General features: G+C 60.2%; 1 protein-coding gene across 1 annotated transcript in view; it reads right to left on the reverse strand.

Annotated features, from left to right (window-relative positions):
* SLC22A18 (solute carrier family 22 member 18) overlaps positions 1 to 18,265 on the reverse strand; it is a 53,498-nt gene that overhangs the window by 778 nt on the left and 34,455 nt on the right. Inside the window, exons 5-9 of the mRNA XM_051967031.1 lie at positions 16,377 to 16,492; positions 15,009 to 15,119; positions 13,670 to 13,770; positions 6,751 to 6,852; positions 5,394 to 5,514 (exon numbers count right to left, since the gene is read on the reverse strand). Of these exons, the coding sequence (XP_051822991.1) occupies positions 5,394 to 5,514; positions 6,751 to 6,852; positions 13,670 to 13,770; positions 15,009 to 15,119; positions 16,377 to 16,492 (551 nt within the window). The remainder of the gene's footprint in view (positions 1 to 5,393; positions 5,515 to 6,750; positions 6,853 to 13,669; positions 13,771 to 15,008; positions 15,120 to 16,376; positions 16,493 to 18,265) is intronic.

Consider the following 18,265-nt stretch of genomic DNA (forward strand, 5'->3'; position numbering starts at 1 on the left):
TCGGTTCTGACTTTGGACCCTGCCTCAGACATTCACTTAACTGCTGCCTGCCTCAGTTTCCCCATCTATCAAATGGGCATGACGCTAGCACCAGCCCCCCAGTGCACAGTCAGTGCCTCACAAACACTCGCATAGATCAACTCCCAGATCCTGGACGCGGGCTCTGGTGAAGGGGGCGATGTCGAGCGAGCGGCTCAGACAGCTATGGGGGGAGGGGAGAGGGAGGAAGGCTCTGGCCCGGCCCCGGAGCCAGAAAGGCACTGGTCCTGGGTGCGGCAGTTCTCTAGCTTCGCGCCCCCCCCCCTCCTATGGCAAGACTGGCTGACCTCCCGGGAGCTGGGGCTGGACGAGAGGCAGCGTGCGAAGAACAAAGCCCGCTCTCAGGAGCTGCCCGGCAGCCGGCCCGCGGATGCGCCAGGTGCCAAGATGCCGAGCCCACAGGCGCTTCCTGCTGCCCCCGGCTCCCGGGCACCGAATGCCAGGGAAACGGGGACAGAGATGACAGGCAGCGTGACTCAGCCCTCCGAGGAACAATTACTCCGGCCAAGAAAGATGTTATCGGAGCGGAAAGCCGGTACTGTCCCTGCAGATGTTGCCTTTCTGGGAGGGAGAGGGCCTGAGCCTTCCGGGAGGGAGAGAACCCAGCTTCTGGGAGGGAGAGGGCTGAGCTTCTGGGAGGGAGAGGGCCGAGCTTCTGGGAGGGAGAGGGCCGAGCTTCTGGGAGGGAGAAGGCCCGAGCCTTTCGGGAAGCTCTTGGCAGGGTAAGGGGCATCTCGGCCCAGGTGGCCCCAGGAGCTCCTTGCCAGGCTGGAGGTTGGGGCTGGGGCTAGAGGCTGGAGGCTGCCAGGCCCCGGGAGGGGGGGGCGACCTTCCTGAGCGTCCTTCCTCCATCTGGGCTCCAAAGGCCTTGGTGCCAGCACCCCCCTCCACACCTCAGCTAGGCTGTCCCTGGGCAGCAGATCTCCCAGTCCAAGCCCCTGGAGCTGCCCTGGCCCTGTGCCCTGCCTGGGCTCTCCCCCTCCCCTCTGCCCTTCAAGCCTTGCCCAAAGCCAGCTTCCTCCCGACAGGCCGCCCCGGCCCTGCGCTCCTGACTTCCATTTGACCATAGAAAGCGAGCTCAAATCCTGGGTCTCCCCTTTACTTCCTGTGGGACCCCGGGCCTTTCCTCTTCCTGCCAGCAATCACCTCCCCTGTATCACGAGGGCAGGACCAGGGGAGTCACCGGATCGGGGGGTGACAACCCCGGCATTGTGGGAGGGGACGTGGAGACCAGACCGCTCACACGGCTGAGTGTCCTGAGGGACTCCGGGGACGGCCTGGCCGGGGCTGCTGCAGACCGTTGGGCCGTCCTGCCAGACTGGGCTCTGGGCCTCTGGGAGATGCCATCTGCCCTCTCGCTGATCAAGTCAGTGAGTAATTATCCGCTCCCTGAAAGGATGGCCCAGTCAGACCTGGACTTATACAGGGGCGTGTGAGTGTGAGCATATTTGAGTGTGTGTGAGTGTGAGTGTGAGCATATCTGAGTGTGTGAGTGTGAGTGTGTGAGCATATCTGAGTGTGTGTGAGTGTGAGCGTGAGTGTGAGCATATCTGAGTGTGTGTGAGCATATCTGAGTGTGTGTGAGTGTGTGTGAGCATATCTGAGTGTGTGTGAGTGTGAGTGTGAGCGTGAGTGTGAGCATATCTGAGTGTGTGTGAGTGTGAGTGTGAGTGTATGAAATCCCAAAATGGACCCAGATACCCATTGGAGAGTGTGATGGGTGTGAGGAGGTGCTGGTTTGTCTGCTTGTATGTAATAGGCGCCTAATACATGCTTATGGAATCAGCTAGAAATGGAGATCAGAGAGCGTCTGAGGAAGGAGCAATCCGGGTGACTTCCCAGTGGGGACAGCAGAGCCTGGATGGACCAGGAGGCTTTTGCCAAGCTGAGAAGGGCGGGGTGGGGGGTCTTCTGGCCAGTCCAGATTGCAGAGACTGATCTGGGGGCAAGGCTGGGCCAGGGAAGAGCCGATCCTGGGGTCCTGGGGGTCAAGGGGAAAGCGGCGCATGGGGGGGGTGTCCCTGGCTCAGGAAGCAGCAAGGGCATCCCAGGAGTTCCTCTCTGACTCGGTTTCTCGTAGGGACCCTGGGGTCCCTCCAGGGTTGCCTCTGAGGGCTGGGCATCTCCCTGAGGGCTGGACATCTCCCCGGACCCCAGGCCTTGGCGGGAGCTCCTGGAGCCCTCCCTGTGCCCTGCGGCCAGCAGTGGGGGAGGGGGCCCTGGGAGAGCCGGGGGAGGGCGCATTTCCCAGAAGCCCGAGCTCCCCGGCCCCGCCCTCCGAGAGCCACCCAGGCTCAGAGGTGGGTGGCAGGTATTTTAATAGCTGCTTTCTCCGGCCGCCCACGGCCCCGCAGCTCCCGCCCCAGAGCAATTACTTGGAGCCCTCTTCGTGTCTGCAGGTTCCCAGGCTGGCTCTGGGAACCAAGGAGCGGATCCTTTCTGAGGGCAGAGGGCAGAGAGCAGAGAGCAGGGGGCAGAGGGCAGAGGACAGAGGGCAGAGGGCGGTGGGCTCTCCCTGATTCCTCAGATAGGGCCCGTTCTCCAGGCTCCCCACTCAGCCTGGCCCCTCTGCCAGTCCGGGGTACTCCCCCCTCCCAAACCCCCCCTCCTCTGCCTGCAGCCGGTGCATCCCGCCATCCTTTGAGGCCCCGCCCCACCCCCCATGAGCCTTCCACAGCCACCTCGATCCTTCCAGCCCTGGGGGGCGGGGGCGGGAGGGTGTGAGCAGAGGGCACTTCTTTCCCACGCCCGCTGGGACTGAGCCCAGAGCTGGGCACATAGGGGAGAGGAGGAGCACCGGAGGTGCCATTTGCAGATGGCCGGAGGCCTGACCTTCCCTGCTCTCAGCCCCAGGCCAGGCTGTCCTCTGGCCCTTCCCCTCCCCCCCAAAGCTCCAGGGGTGGGGGGGTGGGAGCTGGAGGGAATGCCGCTGAGCCCCTCAATTTGTAGGTGAGGACACAGGCTGGAGTGGGGGGGGTCTCTCGATGTCAGGTTCTCTGCCCAGCTCCGGCCTCTCCCAGGCTCCGGCCCCTCAGCAGGTTGCTCAGACCCGTGGGAGGGAGGCAGGGAGGAGCGGGCCTGGGCTGGGCCCTTCTCCCTCAGGGGAGGGCCGGAGGAGACCGGCTCTTCCCAGACAGCTTCCTGTCTTCTCCCCCAGCACAAAGGGCCTTTGAGCCCTCCTGGCTCTGTGTCAGCTCCCTTGGGTCCCCTCCTCCGCGGGTGGCCGCCCCCTCCCCCAGCACTGTTTCCTGGGGGCCGGTCCCTGGGGAGCTTGGAAGGGATGTAGTGTCCTGGCCACCAGGAGTCCTGGGGAGGCTGGGAGGAGCCCATGAAGCCTTTGTCGGGCCTGGGTGCAGCCGAGGCTGGGAGGCTCTTTCCCAGCCTCTTTCTCCACCTGTCCGCACCCACCACTCAGGGCCCCCTCCCCCAACCGTGCCCAGGGCCCTGCCCGAAGCTGCCCGAGCACCTACTGTGTGCCCAGTGAGGTGGAGGGCAGAGCCGGGACTCTCTGAGGTGGGCAGGCCCGCCCACCCCTCTGGTCCACTCTGCGCCTGAGAGGGCGTCCCCAGGGAGCAGGCAGCCTCTGCCTCCAGTCCTGGGAGCTCCACCTCCTGGGGAGCCCGACCCTGGGGGACAGGAAGCCTTCCTCAGCTTCTTCCTCCACTATCTGACAGAACTACCTGAGCAGGGGCCCTCACTCTCAGCAGGCTGGGGCATGAATAGAATGGGTCTCCTCCCCATGGCCTCCAGAACCTTGAAGGCTGCAGTCACGCCTGCCCCTCAGCTCTGAAGCCTTGAAGGCTGCAGTCACGCCTGCCCCTCAGCTCTGAAGCCTTGAAGGTTGTCGTCAGTCACACCTGGTCTGAATCTCATCATTCCCAGTTCCTTTAGCCACAAAGCACGACCCTTCCCTGTCCTGGGCATCCTCCAGCTCATCCCGGTCCTGCCCTCCAAGGGCTCACGTCCAGGTGGAAGACACCCGACTCCACTGGCTAATGCTCCCCTTATCCCACAGCCAGAAAATGGGCACATCCAGTTAGGTCACTCCCCAAAGTTGTCAGTGGCTCCCAGAGGCCCCTAAATCAAGCCCACAGCTCAGGACCAACTTGCCCTCGTCGCATCGCTCAGCCTTGTGGGCCAAACTGGACAAGCACCGTCCCCCGAACACTCCCACGCCTGCAGGTCGACCTCCGGGGCTTTGCTCAGGCTGTGCCCAACACCTGCCATGCCCCTCCCACCCCCCTTTGCCTATCGAACTCCCACGAATCCTTTAAAGCCTAATTAAATGTCACCTTTTCTGGAAATGCTGCTGGGGATGGTCTTTGCCCAGGTGCCCACACAGTTTAGTAGGGGTCCCTCTGAAGCTTGGGTCAGTCTGTGTTCTGTACCCATACCCCAAGTTTACCTTACTCCCCCGAGAGGCTGTGAGCTCCCTGGGTCAGAGGTGAGACATGGCTGCTCACAGCCCTGCACTTGCCTCCCTGGCCAGAATAGATCTGTGCATCCAGTAGGTGCTTAATTAATGCTTGCTGACCAAGGAGCATTCTATGTTCTATACCCAGTACTCCAGCACTCCCTTTATGAGGCTGTGAGCTCCCTGGGTCAGAGGTGGGGCATGGCTGCTCTCAGCCCTGCATCAGCCTCCCTGACCAGAATGGACCTGTGCACCCAGTAGGTGCTTAATTAAAGCTCCTTGACCAACTGGATGGACCTGGAAGCAGATAGCCTCCAAGCTCCAGGCTGCCCCTCTGGCCCGGCCCTTGCCACTCGTGTCTGCCCGGTTTCTCTCTCCTCCAGCTACCGATTGGTTATCCCCTGTGTGGCTCTGATTCCACCCCTCCCCCATGGCTCCCCCGGCCCCTGACACTCAGTCTCCTCAGCTGACCTCCCAGGCTCTCTCCTCTCCGGGCGGTCTCCCTGACACTGATGGCTTTCTCCGGGAAGAATGGGCTATCTCTGGGAAGAACGGGCTTTCTCCGGGAAGAATGGGCTATCTCTGGGAAGAACGGGCTTTCTCCGGGAAGAATGGGCTATCTCTGGGAAGAACGGGCTTTCTCCGGGAAGAATGGGCTATCTCTGGGAAGAACGGGCTTTCTCCGGGAAGAATGGGCTATCTCTGGGAAGAACGGGCTCTCTCTCTCTGTGCGTCAGCTGAGAATAGGTCAGCCCAACCTCATCTCTCCTGGCTCCGGGAATTTTATCTGGGCAGAGGCAGCGGAGGGTGGGAAAGGGGGTTTGGGGGCGTGTCGGGCATCAGACCAACGGGGCTCTGCCACGGGACGGCCCCGCAGCCGGCGGGTTCCCAGGCATTCCCTGCCACGCGCCCGCGCCGTGACCACTGGGCCGCCGCTTACCTGTGTCCGAGGGCGGCACCGCCTTGGTCAGCATGCTGTCCGTGACGATGTTCAGGGTGCAGAGGCTGAAGACCAGGCCGGGCACCAGGAGGCAGAAGTGGAAGACGTTGGTCATGGAGGCCTGGGGGTGGGAGCGGCTCTCAGAGTGGGCGGGGAGGGGCTCCTGAGGTCAGGGCTCTCCCACCCGGCCCAAAGCCAGTCTGTGTGGGAGTGTGTGTGAGTGTGAGTGTCATGTGCATGTGTGTGTATGTATAACAGGGAGTGTGAGTGTGAGTGTGAGAGAGAATGGAAGCGTGGAACACATGATAGAGAGGACTCAGTGGAGAGTCTGGATACTATGGCACGAAAGCGTGATCAGGCGGCCTGGCTGAGAGAATGGGTGTTTGGGGGGTGGGCTCCGGAGGAAGGCCAGTGGGAGGCCCCTGATCCTGAGGAGGATGGAGGGGCAGGCTGGGCTGAGGAGGCTGGCACGGAGAGGGGGATGGGCGGTTGGGAGAAACCCGCTTCCTCCATTTCCCTGGCGGGCTGGCCCAGCCCATCCAGTCTAACTGGCTCAGAGTCCGTCTGGGGCCCTTCTAGCTTTCGCTTCCTCTCGGTTCTCAGCCTTCGCTGCCTCTGGCCAGGGAGCAGAGGGAAGAAGTCCAGCCTGGCTCAGCCCCGGGGTGACTGTGCCCAGTCCCTGGACCGATGGTCTGCAGGGAGCCCCCGATCCTGGTCCCAGCCAGCCCCAACAGGACCCTTTGCACCAGTTGGCAGGGAGCCCTCCGTCTTACCCCTTGGGGGCACGTGGCCTCCTGCTCCTGGCCTTGGCAGTAACCAAAGGAGGAGGCAGCTCTGGGGGGACCTGGGAGGACTGACCTTCAAGCCCCAGCTCTACTGCTGTCTCTGGGTGTTCGTCCCCTGTCGACCCCACCTATGAATGGAGGAGATGACTGGCTAATCTCCAGGTTTCCTTGCAGGACCAACATCTATGTCTTAAGTCGAAGCTGGACATCAGCTCCCATCAATGAGCCGGGGGTTCTCAGGCCCTGCCTGCTACGTTTCTGGCCTCCTCCCTTCTGCCCCTGTCTGGTACAGGGGCTCATCGCGCCCCTTCCGGCTTGAAATCTTACGAGGATCTTAGTGCTCCCTCTGTTCTCCCAAGTGTAAAAGTGTGCATTTATGACTAAGAAGAAGCCGGATAAAGAAGGAAACAAGGAAGTGAGCGAGGGAATGAGCAAGTGAGGAGATAAGTAAAAGAGTGCAGCAATGAGTAAAAAACGAGCAAATGAGCAGACTGAATGAGTGAATGAGTGAGCAGTAAGTGAGCCCCCTCCGGGTGAGGGGGAGGGCTGGGCCCAAAGTGGGGGGGTCTCACCATGGCCAGGCCCACGGCACTGAACACAACGACGCTGGCCCGGAGCAGGGTCCCCTCGGAGTACCGCTCGGTCAGCCTCCCAATGATCAGGCCTTGGACCACCTAAGGAAAGCAGATCTGGGTCAGTCCTAGGGAGGGCTGTTTTCAGTACTGGGCATCTGCTGAGATGCCAGGAGCACTGCCAGAGCCTGGGAGGCCGTCCCGGGGCAGAGGGCCCCAGGTTCCAGGGCCTGCCTCTTCCTCAGCACCCTCCTGTGCAGGAGAAACTGTGAGATGAGACCCACAGATGGTTTCTGGGGGCTTGCTCCCTGGTAAGCTGCCTTCCAGCCTTAAGGTTTATTCCAGGCTGGAATCATAGAGTGGGAAAATGAGGAAGGCATTTAAATGTCACCGGTCTGAGGATCGGGGAGGCTTGTCTGCTGAGAGCTGTGGAGGGATCTGGGGCCCACGATTGCTTGGGGTCCCTTTCCCCCAAAGAGTTAGGCCTCCCGGCTCTGTGGGCAGAGAACAAATGTCCTTCTGGGCAGATGGATAGAGGCAGGGCCGTGTGAAAATAGGCCGTCAACTGAAAGGAAGCAACATTTCCGTCTTCCCTGCAGTCTGCAAAGCGTCCCCTCCTTTGATCTTACAAAAATCCTGAAAAGCAGGTGTTCCCATTGTCTTCATTTACAGAAGAGGAGCAAAGTGTTAAGTGACTTGCCCAGAGTCACCTGGCTGGAGTCTCTTGTCTGCTCCGGCTGCCCTCTTCTACTCGGCTAGACCTGTAGTCACGCTTAAATCCCGGACACTTGATAGATGTGTACGCAGCCTGTCGCAACCTGAGTTCTTAGCCCTCATCCTCCCCCGGACCGTCCAGAGGATCATGGGGACAAAACAAAGCAGCGGGTTTAAAATGCTGGTGAAAAGACTTCTATGAACTGACTAAAAGTGAAGCGAGGGAGAACATTTCTGCAGTAACAGCAGCACCATATACAGCAACGGCAACACTGTATGCAGTAATGGCAACATTGTATATAGCAACAGCAACATTGTATAGAATAATGACAACATTGTATATAGCAACATTGTATACAGTAAGAGCAATGTTGCATACAGTAACGGCAACATTGTATATAGCAACATTGTATACAGTAACGGCAACACTGTATACAGTAATGGCAACATCGCATACAGCAACATTGTACATTGATCTACTGTGAAAGACCAACCTCTTCTCTCCCCTCCAAGACAATTCCAAAAGACCCATGATACAAAGGGCTAAGACCCAGCCAGAAGAACTAATTGGCTGCGAATTGAAACAAACTTTTATTTTACTTCACTGTCTTGGGGGTTTTTTGCCTGTGTTTTCTTTCACCACGTGGCTAATGTGAAAATATGTTTTGCATGTGCACACATGTATAACCTCTATCAAATTTCTTGCCTTCTCACTGAGGGGGAGAGGAGGAAGATAGAGGATTTAGAAGTTACAATTTTTTTTTAAATGGTAAAAATGGTTTTGACATGTAAGTACAAAAATATTTGAAAATGAATTTTAAAATGTTCCATATAATTTATTGGAAGGGAGCTCATGTTTCCTATTTGTTACCTACTTTTCATATTAAGCTGTCGGGAACTGACAGTTTAAGATTTCACCTTTGTGAGAGGAGCCAAAAGCCAACAATAAGTCTCCTTGGAAATGGCCAGTTGCATTGTGGGTGACCAGGAGGAGGAACAGAGAAGACACTAGGGGATAAGTCATCCCAGCAGATCTCCGGACATCCCCTCAAAGGGACATGGCAGATTTTGTTTCCCTGACGGGATGGAGAGGCCCTGAAAGGCCTCCCCTGGGAAATGGTGAATCAGCAGTTTCTGCCACAAAACCAGACTGGGGCCCAGCAGGTCCAGAGGGATGGGCCTTTCATGTGTGTTGCAAGGTCTGAATTAAAGTGGGAGTTCTCTTTCTCATGTCTATTCCTAGTGAGATGAGTAACGGTTTCAAATCTATCTTGGCTTGAACAAAGCCCACACCTGGGACTCATCCTCATGTAGAAAGGGCTCCAGTGTTCCAGGGCCTCCCCTTTCCCTGATCTGACTAAGCCCCTTGTTCATGCTGGGACCCTGGCCCTGTTGCTCTCCATTGGATGTTGTAGGTGTCCAATGAGGTCCCACCCAGCCTGCCATTCTGCTTTTTCCTGAGCCCGTGGAGGGCCCTCCAAGCCCATGCTAGGGCAGCAACTTTCTGTGCTCCCCATTCTCAGGTGGGGCCCAAGGGTACCTTCAACTGCAGACTCCAAAGGAGTCATAGAATAAGTAAACTTCTGGAAGTCTGACTCTGGCCCCAACTAGACATACAATTTTGGCCAAATCTCTTCCCTCAATTAGGGCCACGATATCCTCTTCGATAAAATGAGAAATTTAGAAGTAATCATGTGGTAAAGAAAGCCCTTAACCTTGAGGATGAGATCTTAGTTTGGGTCTGAGCTCTGATGCTAGTCTTCATGTGACTGACTATGCCAAGTCCCTGGGCATCTCCAGGCCTTTCTCTTCTATAGCATGAGAATACGGTGACTTACAAAGTTTTTCTTTTGAGATCATGAGGGAAATATTCTATAACTCCTTGTGCATTTGCTATGTAAATCTCTTGCTGGCTGCTCATCCAGGAAACTGTAGATGTCCCTCAGGACTGTTCTGCTTTCTTCCCTTCCTTCTCTATACTCTTTCACTTCGTGATCTCATTAACTCCCATGGATTCAATTACCATCTATTTCTATGCTGATGTTTCTCAAATCTACCTTTCTTTCCTCAAACTCTCTGCTGACCTCCAATCTCAGGTTTCCAACTAAATATCTAGTAGACATCTTAAACTCAACATGTGCAAAGTGGGACTCATTATTCCTCCCCCTAAAACCTCTCTTCCACATTCAGCCTGTTGCCATGGCCTGTAGATTTCACTTCTGCTGCACCTCAGGTTGATTTCACCTCTGCTGCATCTCTGGTTGATTTCACCTTTGCTGCACTTCTGGTTGATTTCACCTCTGGCCAGTCTCACCTCTACTGCACCTCAGGTTGATTTCACCTCTGTTACATTTCTGGTTGATTTCACCTCTGCTGCACCTCAGGTTGATTTTACCTCTGCTACATTTCTGGTTGATTTCACCTCTGCTGCATTTCTGGTTGATTTCACCTCTCCTGTACCTCAGGTTGATTTCACCTCTGCTGCACCTCAGGTTGATTTCACCTCTAGCCAGTTTTATCTCTTCTGCATTTCTGGTTGATTTCACACCTCTACCATCTCCCCAACACTCCCCCTTCTTTCCTCCGATATTCCCCTACTCTGGTGCAGACCCTTACCATCTCACACTGGACTGCAGTAGTAGCTGCTGGTGGGTCTGCCTGCCTCGTCTCTTTCTACTCTAGTCCATCCTTCATTCAGCTCATCAAAGTGATTTTCCTACAGTGCAGGTCTGACCGTGTCATTCCCCTCACCTGAATCAATTCCAGTGATTCCTTAATGCCTCCATAAGCAAAAAATGCAAATGCCTTTTGACCTTTAAAGCCTTCACGACCTGTCTAACCCCAGACTCTTCCAATCTTCTTACACCTTACCTGTTCCTACGCAGTCCTTTATGGTTCAATGACTTCTGGCCTCTTAGATGTACATAGTGCAAGACCCTCCATCTCTCCTCTCACTCACCACCCTCCCCCCCAATCCAATCAGCTGCCAGAATCTTATCTCTAACCTCTCCAACATTTCCTGTGCCCAAAGCCCCAGGCCATCATTCCAGGTCAGACTCTTGTGTACCCTCTTCATTGGATTCCTGGCTTCTAGCCTCTCTTTTCTCCAATCAAATCTCCCCTTAGCTGCCAAAGCAATTTTCCTCTAGCTTAAGTTTTACGGGGCCACTCCGCACACTCAACAACTGTCCCTTTTGCTGGTAAGATCAAGTACCAGCTCTCAGTTTAACATTTAAAGTCCTTTGTGAGAATTATTGCACCTGCTGTTTCCAGACAAATGTGCTTCTCACATCAGAGGTTCCATTTCCCATCCCTATGCCTTTGCATAAGCTGTCTCCCATGCCTGGAATGCCCTCACTCCTCATTTCTGCCTCTGAGAATTCTTAGCTTCCTTCCAGGCTCAGCTCGGTTGCTACCTGCTCCACTCTCCTCCCCCTAAGTTTTTCCAGGTTTTTAAGGCTATTATTGCTTCTTCTGTCCTTAAATGTCCTTATGGTTGCTCTTTAAGAGATGGAATGGCTTTGAGACCGGTTTTTTGGTCTTTGTGTTCAGGGCATCTAATATGCAGTAGGTGCCTAATAAATGCTTATTAAAATGAATGGATTAGGTTAGGCCTGGGTCTTCCCTGTGAAGCCCTGAGGGCCCGGAGGGAGCCTTCAAAATGGCAAAGCTGCTGGGCTTGGCCCTGTTTTCCAGGTCAGAGCCGCTTCCTCCCAGGAGGCTCAGGTTACCAAACCGCCCACACTGGTCCAGCTGGGGGCCCGGCCTCTAGGGAGGATGTAACCTGAGTTATGGGAGTTAAGGCTAATTGCAGGCCCAGACCCAGCAACGGCAGAAGCCGCAGGGAAAGGAAGAGGAGTCTTTGTATAAAGGACACGGGGACAATACCCTCATTGTCTACACTGGCCACCGGGACAAAGGGACGCTGGTTAAGTCTCGCCAAGCCAGTTCTCTCTCACCTGGACTGTTGCTGTGACCTCCTAGCTGGCTTCTCCGCTCCGATCTGTCCCCCTCACTCTGCCCTGCTGCTCTCCCTCAAACACAGGGAGCTCGAGGCTCCCTTCTGCCTCCAGGATCGGCCCCACTCGCTTCCTGGGGGACTTCTAAGGCTGCTCTGCCTGAGCTCTGCTGGAACTGCCGCCCTGAGCTGGAGCCCCTGTCCTAGCCCTGAGTACTCGCCCTCCGCTTCCCCTTAATGGAGAAGTTCCCAGACCCATTTCTCTCTGCACCGCCTTTCTCCGGGCACAGGAGCGGCCCCGGCCCCCTCCTGTCGGGAGCCTCCATAAAACCCTCCGAATTCACTTTGTCTGTGATTTGTATGGCCCGGGACCCTCCAGAAACACCCACGCTGGCCTCGAAATGGAGATCTTTGCTCAGAGAGTGGAGGGTCTGGGGGGCCTCCTGGGGGGCAGAAGGGATGAGAATGGCTTCAGCTTGGGAGGGGGAGACCTGCCCCCCCCCAGAGTCTGCCTCTGTGCAGGAGATCCCAGGGCCACCTGAAGCCTGGAGGGGGTCTGAGGATGACCTTGGGGGGGTCTCTCCTTGTGGCCCATCCCCCAAATTCTTTCCCCACCATGCTCAGGCCCCTCCTGGCTGGGAGAGGCTGGGGTGCTGGGGATTGGACACAAGTCCGGGGATTGTCCCCCCAACACACACCCGACACACCCAGACTTCTTGAGGCCTCCCCTCCTGGCAAGTTGCCCCCCCCAACTTCCCAGCAGCCCCTTGTCCTTTCTCTGGGACCTTGGTCTCACTCCCAGGGCACTCGGGCTCCACTGGATGCCCGGGGAGTCGTCAGATCCCTTTGTTCAATTCATCCCCCAGACTGACCGAGTGCCTGCTGGGGGCTGGGGTGGGGGTGCCTGGCCCGGCAGCCCCCGGCTTCCCAGAAGCTCTGCTCTCAGAGGAGCGGGGCCCCCTCCTGTAAGTGAGGGTCCAGCCTCTGCTTCAGCCCTCCCGGGAGGGGCAGCTCACAGCTCCTATGAACAGCGGCTTCCACGCTGGGACGGCTGCCAGGAGCCCCGTCCTTGTGTGGAATCTCCATCCTTTTCTCTGAGTCTTCCCCAGAGCTCCCAGCTCTGCCTCTGGGGCCAGGCCTTCCCCCAGCTCCTCATGCCTGAGCACAGCCACCTTTCCCTGAGCTTTCTTTTCTCCGGCAAAGGTCTCCCCCCAAACTGTCTATGGACTCTCCAGTTCGGGCGGGGAGGCTCCCTGGGCCTGCAGAGGGACGGAGTCCAGGGGTCCTGACTGGCGGGCACCTCCAGGGGGCGTGACTGATGGGTGCCTCCAGGGGCTCCCATCGAGGCTCCCAGCTCTCGGTAAAGTCTCAGACTGTGAGTGGGAAGGATGGCGGGAGGCGAGGTGTGCTTGGAGCTTCCAGAGCAGCCAGTGGGGTCCCCAGATGCTCCAGGGCTCCCCCAAACGCAAAATGGAGCCTCCCACGGAGGCCCAGGAACCCGCCTCCACGCTCCCTGGCGAGCCGCCTCTCAGGCCCAGGCACAGGAGCTCGGCCTTTCAGGGTGGCAAAGACTCAGGAGCAGCTGGCGCAGCCCTTAGGACCCCCCACAAAGGGGCTTGGAGAGGAGACTTCCGGTCTCACTACCTGCTCAGGCCGTCCTCAGGCTCAGGCCTTTAGCATCTAAGTCATTTGGACCCACCCCTTCTGGCTTTGGCTGCTGGAGGGTGGAGGAGGGCTCAGCACCTAATGATGCTTCAACTGCCTTCTGTCTTAAAGGGCGCCCCCCCACCCCCCCGCCTGCATGAAGCTCCTCGAGGGGAAGGCTCGGCAAGGGGGCGCCCAGCCTGGCTCCCCCCCCTCTCCCCCCGTGCATCGGCTCCCCCCCCTCAGGGGTCCAAGCGAGGCTCTGCTTCCCGTAGGCCAGCCCGGGCTGTGTGCTCACCCTCTCTGATCCTCAGCTCCCCAACAGATGGTCGGACTAAGGAGACTCTGCCAGCTCCCAGTCTCACGTTCCATGGGCCCTCCCTGCCCTGGCAGCCCACGTTCTATGTTCTCAGGGCCCTCCCTGCCCTGGCAGCCCACGTTCTATGTTCTCAGGGCCCTCCCTGCCCTGGCAGCTCACATTCTAAGGACTCTCATGTGTGCTCAGGGCCAGACACGTGCTGGGGCCCCCCTCCTTCCCTCCCCCGCCTGTCCCGGTGTCGGAGGAGGGACCGTGGCTGGTTCTGGCGCCCCGGAGACACTCACCATCTGGAGGACCCCGAAGTAGGACATGAGGTACCCAGCTTGGGCGGCCTCCAGCTGGAAGAAGTTCATGGAGATGATGGAGAACATGATCATGAAGAGCCCTGGGGAGCACAGGGGCCAGTGAGGAGCTGAGCTTTTTACATGTGAAGAAACTGAGGCAGAGGGCATCGGCAGCAGCAGTGAATGGCAGAGCTCCTGCTGCCCCGCGCTCTCCCCAAGCACACGGACGGCCCTGGGGCATCCGGACCCCAGCCTCTGTCCCACCTCTAAGGCCCAGGGAGCCCAGCCCCTCGTGGGAGCCACAGGGGACCTGGGGGCTCCTGCACATCGTCGGCCTGGAGGAGCGGGCCGAGGGACGGAGGCCAGGCCAGGCCCCCTTTCCACTGCGGCCCCTCTGGGCTGGACTCCGGGGGGAGGGGCAGGGGGCACTGGCACAGAGGCCCCATTGTCTGGGCGCTGCCCGCTCACCGGGGTCTCCGGCTGCTTCAGCTGATGGAGGGAGCGGGGGGAGCCGACGGCCCAAGCAGAGAGAGGCTGCGTCGGGGCTGCCTGGTGGGGCTCTGCTGGGGGGGCATGGAGACGGGCACCTGTGCCAGCCAGCTTGCGGGGCTGCCTGGCTCCCCAGGGGCAGTGGGTACCCAGCCCTGCCCTGCAGACCTCCCTGGGTCGGTGAGGTCACTCTCATGAAAAGCAGCCTGGCAACGACAGCCCCAGGGGCAGGGGACAAGCAGCCGGCGCCCCTCCTGCGCCCCAAATCGGAGCCGGCGTCGCCAGAGCTGCTCATCCTGGGGTTCAAGGTTAACGAGCGCCTTCGGGAGCAGCCGGTGCTGAGGGAGCCGGCCCGGCCCGGCCACTCACTGGCCGGGTGACCCTGGCCAAGCCCCAGAACCCCAGGGACCTCCCCGAGCTCCTGTGCATGCTCCAGGCCAGGGGGGCCCTGAGCCCTATCCCCCCTTCTCTGCAAACTGAGGCCTGAGAAAAAGGGAGCCGGTCACGCTACGGGTGGGATCCTGGCCAGCTCCTCCCATGGGGGCCGGCCCGGGGTCTGCAGGGGGCTGAGCTGGGCCTCGGGAGGGCCCCGGAGCCCTGGGACACGCACGACAAGGGGGACTCGCTCAGCTTTGTCGGGGCTGGGGGGCACAGAGCCGAGCGTGGGGGGCACGGAGCCGAGCGTGGGGGGCACAGAGCCGAGCGTGGCGGGCACAGAACCAGGGCATGGTGGGCACAGAGGTCCAGCCCCCTGCCCCGTGGGGGACCCGCTTTCTGCCCCCTTCCCCCCTTCCCTCTCTAGCTGCCTCGGTCCCAGGGGCTTCTTGGGGCCTGGACCCGCTCCGCTCACCTGATGGGAAGCCCGAGAGGATCTTGATGAAGAAGACGGGCCGGACGCCGGGCAGCCCCAGCAGGCGCGTGATTTCCTTCAGGTCGAACACGCTGGCCGCCGGACGTTTGCCTGGGGGGGGGCAACGGGGTCAGGGAGCCGGGAGCTGGCGTGGGCAGCCCGGAGGCTCCCACCCGGGCGACTCCGAGGCTCCTTGCCCGGCTCCTTGGCGCCTCCTGGGGGGGTCCCCTCTGCCAATCTCAGCCCTCCCCCCAGGGGCTTCCTTTCAGGGACCCCATCACTCACGTGCCCCCATTATCCCCCTCCCCAGGGGTGATAACCCCATCTTGTGCAAGCAGGGCTCTCCCACCCGGCTCCAGCCCTGGTACCCTTGGCACCGGTCCTGCCTTCTAGCAGAGGGGGAACCTGAGGCCCGGAGAGAGGAAGTTCCCCCTCTGTCTGCCCAAGGCTGGTACCCAGGACCCCCAAACCACAGAAGGCGGCCCCCTGCCCACTGCCGCCCTGGCCCCGGGAGTCAGGACTTTACAGTTTTACTCTGGGGTCCCCTGGGCTGCTGCTTCTGCCTGACTGGCTTGGGGCACCCTGACCCTCGGTCTCCTCCTCCATCAAAGGAACCCCGGACTGGAAGGGGTTTCTCTAAGCTCATTGGACTTTTAGAAGCCCCTCGTGTGAAGAATCAGGCTCGATTTTCTCATCCACAAAATGGGCATGGGAGAAGCCTCTCCCTCCCAGTGCCAGGAGTTGAGTTTCTCCAACCTCAAGGCAGCAGCTGCTCCCGAGAACAGCTGGGGATTCTACTCGATAAGCTGAGGTGTCTCCGGCCCCCAGAAAGGAGGAGCATCCCCCTTTGGAACACCACCGGCCGGGGCTCCCCAGAGCCAGCGCTCTCTCCGGTTTGGGGGCCTGCACCGGCTCGTCCGTCCGCGGTCCAGGTGGACCAGGCTGCCCCGGCCTGCCTGGCCTGTGCCATGGTGGCGGAAGCCCCCCTTAGGCAGGGCGCAGAGGCTGCTGGGCTCAGGGCGGACTGGAGGCAGCCCCTCCCCCACTGAGGAGGGCAAGGATGCCTGGGGCTGGCCAGGGGGCCCTGACTTTGAAGCTGCCCAGACGGAAGGCAGAAAGGGGTCCCTGTCCCCGTCCCCTCAGGCCCAGGGTGCTGTTGCTTCTCGCAGACCCCCCCGCCCCGGTCCCCGCCCTTCCCCAGTCCTTGCACCTCAGAGGAGCCGTGGCTGGTGGCCTGAGGTCCTCGCTCCCCCTCTACAGCCGATGCTGTAGCCGATGGCCCCCCGCCCATTTACCCAGAGGCCCCGGGCCCAGAGAATCACAGTGGGGGCTCTGATCCTGGGGAAAGGGTGCGGGCCCGCTGCTTACCCGACGCGGCCGGGCCGGGGTCCGAGGCGGCCTTGGTGTTGGCGGGGATGCAGGTGAGGCTGACGGCCGTGCCCAGGACGTTGGCCAGGAAGGCCACGTAGGCGGGCGAGTACAGGCTGGCAAGGGACAGATACCCGGTCACGCTGGCATCGGGCGTCCCCCCTCCCCCAGCCGCAAGCCCGCCCGAGTTTGAGTCTGCTTTTCACTGTCCGTGTGAGGGTCCCTCCAACCTCAGGAGCTCCCACAAGGACCCCCTGGTGTGAGCGGCGCCCTGGGCTCGGCCCTGCAGAACGGCAGCTCCCCGAGGGTGGGAGAACCGCCCGGCAAAGGCCTGTCCATGTCCCCCCTGATCCTCCCGCAGAGAGCGCCCTCCCAGGTCACCCTGGGGCCCCGGGACCCCCAGGACAGAATGGGGGAAACACTCCGGGCAGAACAGATGTTCTCTCCATCCCCCCCAGGTGGGGAAATGCCCCAGGCCCTCCCTCCTCCTTCATTCCCCATCCCCTGCCTCCCCTTCCCCCCTTCTCCCCCTTCCTTTGCCCTCCTCCCCCCTCTACCTTCCCCTCCCCCCCAGGCCGGGCCGGTTTCCCCTCTGGCTGAGTCACACTCCCCCGGCCTTGCTGAGGAAGCACAATCTCAGGCTATGAGTCACCCTCCTGGGGAGCCGGGCCCACAAAGGCCCCATTCAGCCGCAGGGACTCCTGGGATGCTCCCTTGTGGGCCTCGGGCCCTGGGCCACGTCGTGAGGGGGCTGGGCCGGGGCCTTCACAGGCCCCAAGGGCTCGGGGATCCTGGTGGGGGGCTTTCCTTCCCCAGCGGCCAGCGGGGGAGGGGGCAGGGGCTCAGGTCCTCCCCTGAGGTCTCAGCTAAGTCACTTTGCCTAAGTTTGCCCCTAAGAAAAGGACTCGGTTGGATTCTGGCCTCCCAGGTCCCTGGTCGTCTGCTCTGCTCCTCCATGGGCCTCGGTCTATAAAACGTGGGGGGGCCGAGGGTCCCCTTCTCTCTCTGTTCAGGCGCCGCCCGCCCCGCCCCCCTCTGCCAAATGGGCCCAATACGTCTGGATCTAAGACTCCCATCGGGTCCATTTGGGTCAAGCCAGAAGCCTCTGCTCAATCCAGTGGGTGGCAGACACAGCGCCGGGGCGGGGGTGGGGGTGGGGGGTTCAGGGGCCGGGGGCCCAGGGCAGTCAGAGAACTGGGCCCTGGGCCTCGGTGGGGGGGAGGGGGCAGAGAGGGAAAACGGGGGGGGGGGCAAGTTTCAACTCGAACTCTTCAGCAAAAAGTCTTCAAGGGCCCGTCTCTATTCGGGAGCCTCTGCAGTGGGGAGGGTCTGGATGGGCCCCGGACCAGTGATGTAAGGGGGGGCTGGGGAGGGGGGGCTCAGGGAGCCCCTGAGATCTGTGATTCTGCAGAAGTGGGGAAGGGGTGTATGGGGGAGGGGAAGGGGAGAGGCCCTGAGGGGGGAGGGGAGTTGCATCATCAGCCCCCTCCCCCCAGCCCAGGCTCTGGCCCAGAATCCTTGCCTACTAAGTTCTGGTCTGATTGACAGTTCCAGGGACCTTAGGACCTGGGCCCCGGGGCTGGAACGGACCTCAGGGATTGTGGGGCTCAGCCCCCTCCCCTTTCACAGACGGGAAACTGCTCGGTGCCCCATGTGGGGAGTGGGGGCGGGAAGCTCCCTCGGCCGTGGGGGGCCCAGCCCCCCCCCAAGCAGTCTCCGCTCGGGCTCCTCAGGGCCTCCTGGTGTCCACAGGGACGACCAGGATCTGGGGCCAGAATTCCGAGTCCTCAGAGACCAGAGGGGAGGGGGAGGGGGGGCAGGCCGCGTTCCGAAGGCCCAGCCTCATGCTCAGGCTCCTCCAGGGGCTCCCAGCAGGGGCGGGGGAGGGG

The sequence above is a fragment of the Antechinus flavipes genome, chromosome 6, assembly GCF_016432865.1.
Source record: "Antechinus flavipes isolate AdamAnt ecotype Samford, QLD, Australia chromosome 6, AdamAnt_v2, whole genome shotgun sequence".
Lineage (NCBI taxonomy): Eukaryota > Metazoa > Chordata > Mammalia > Dasyuromorphia > Dasyuridae > Antechinus > Antechinus flavipes.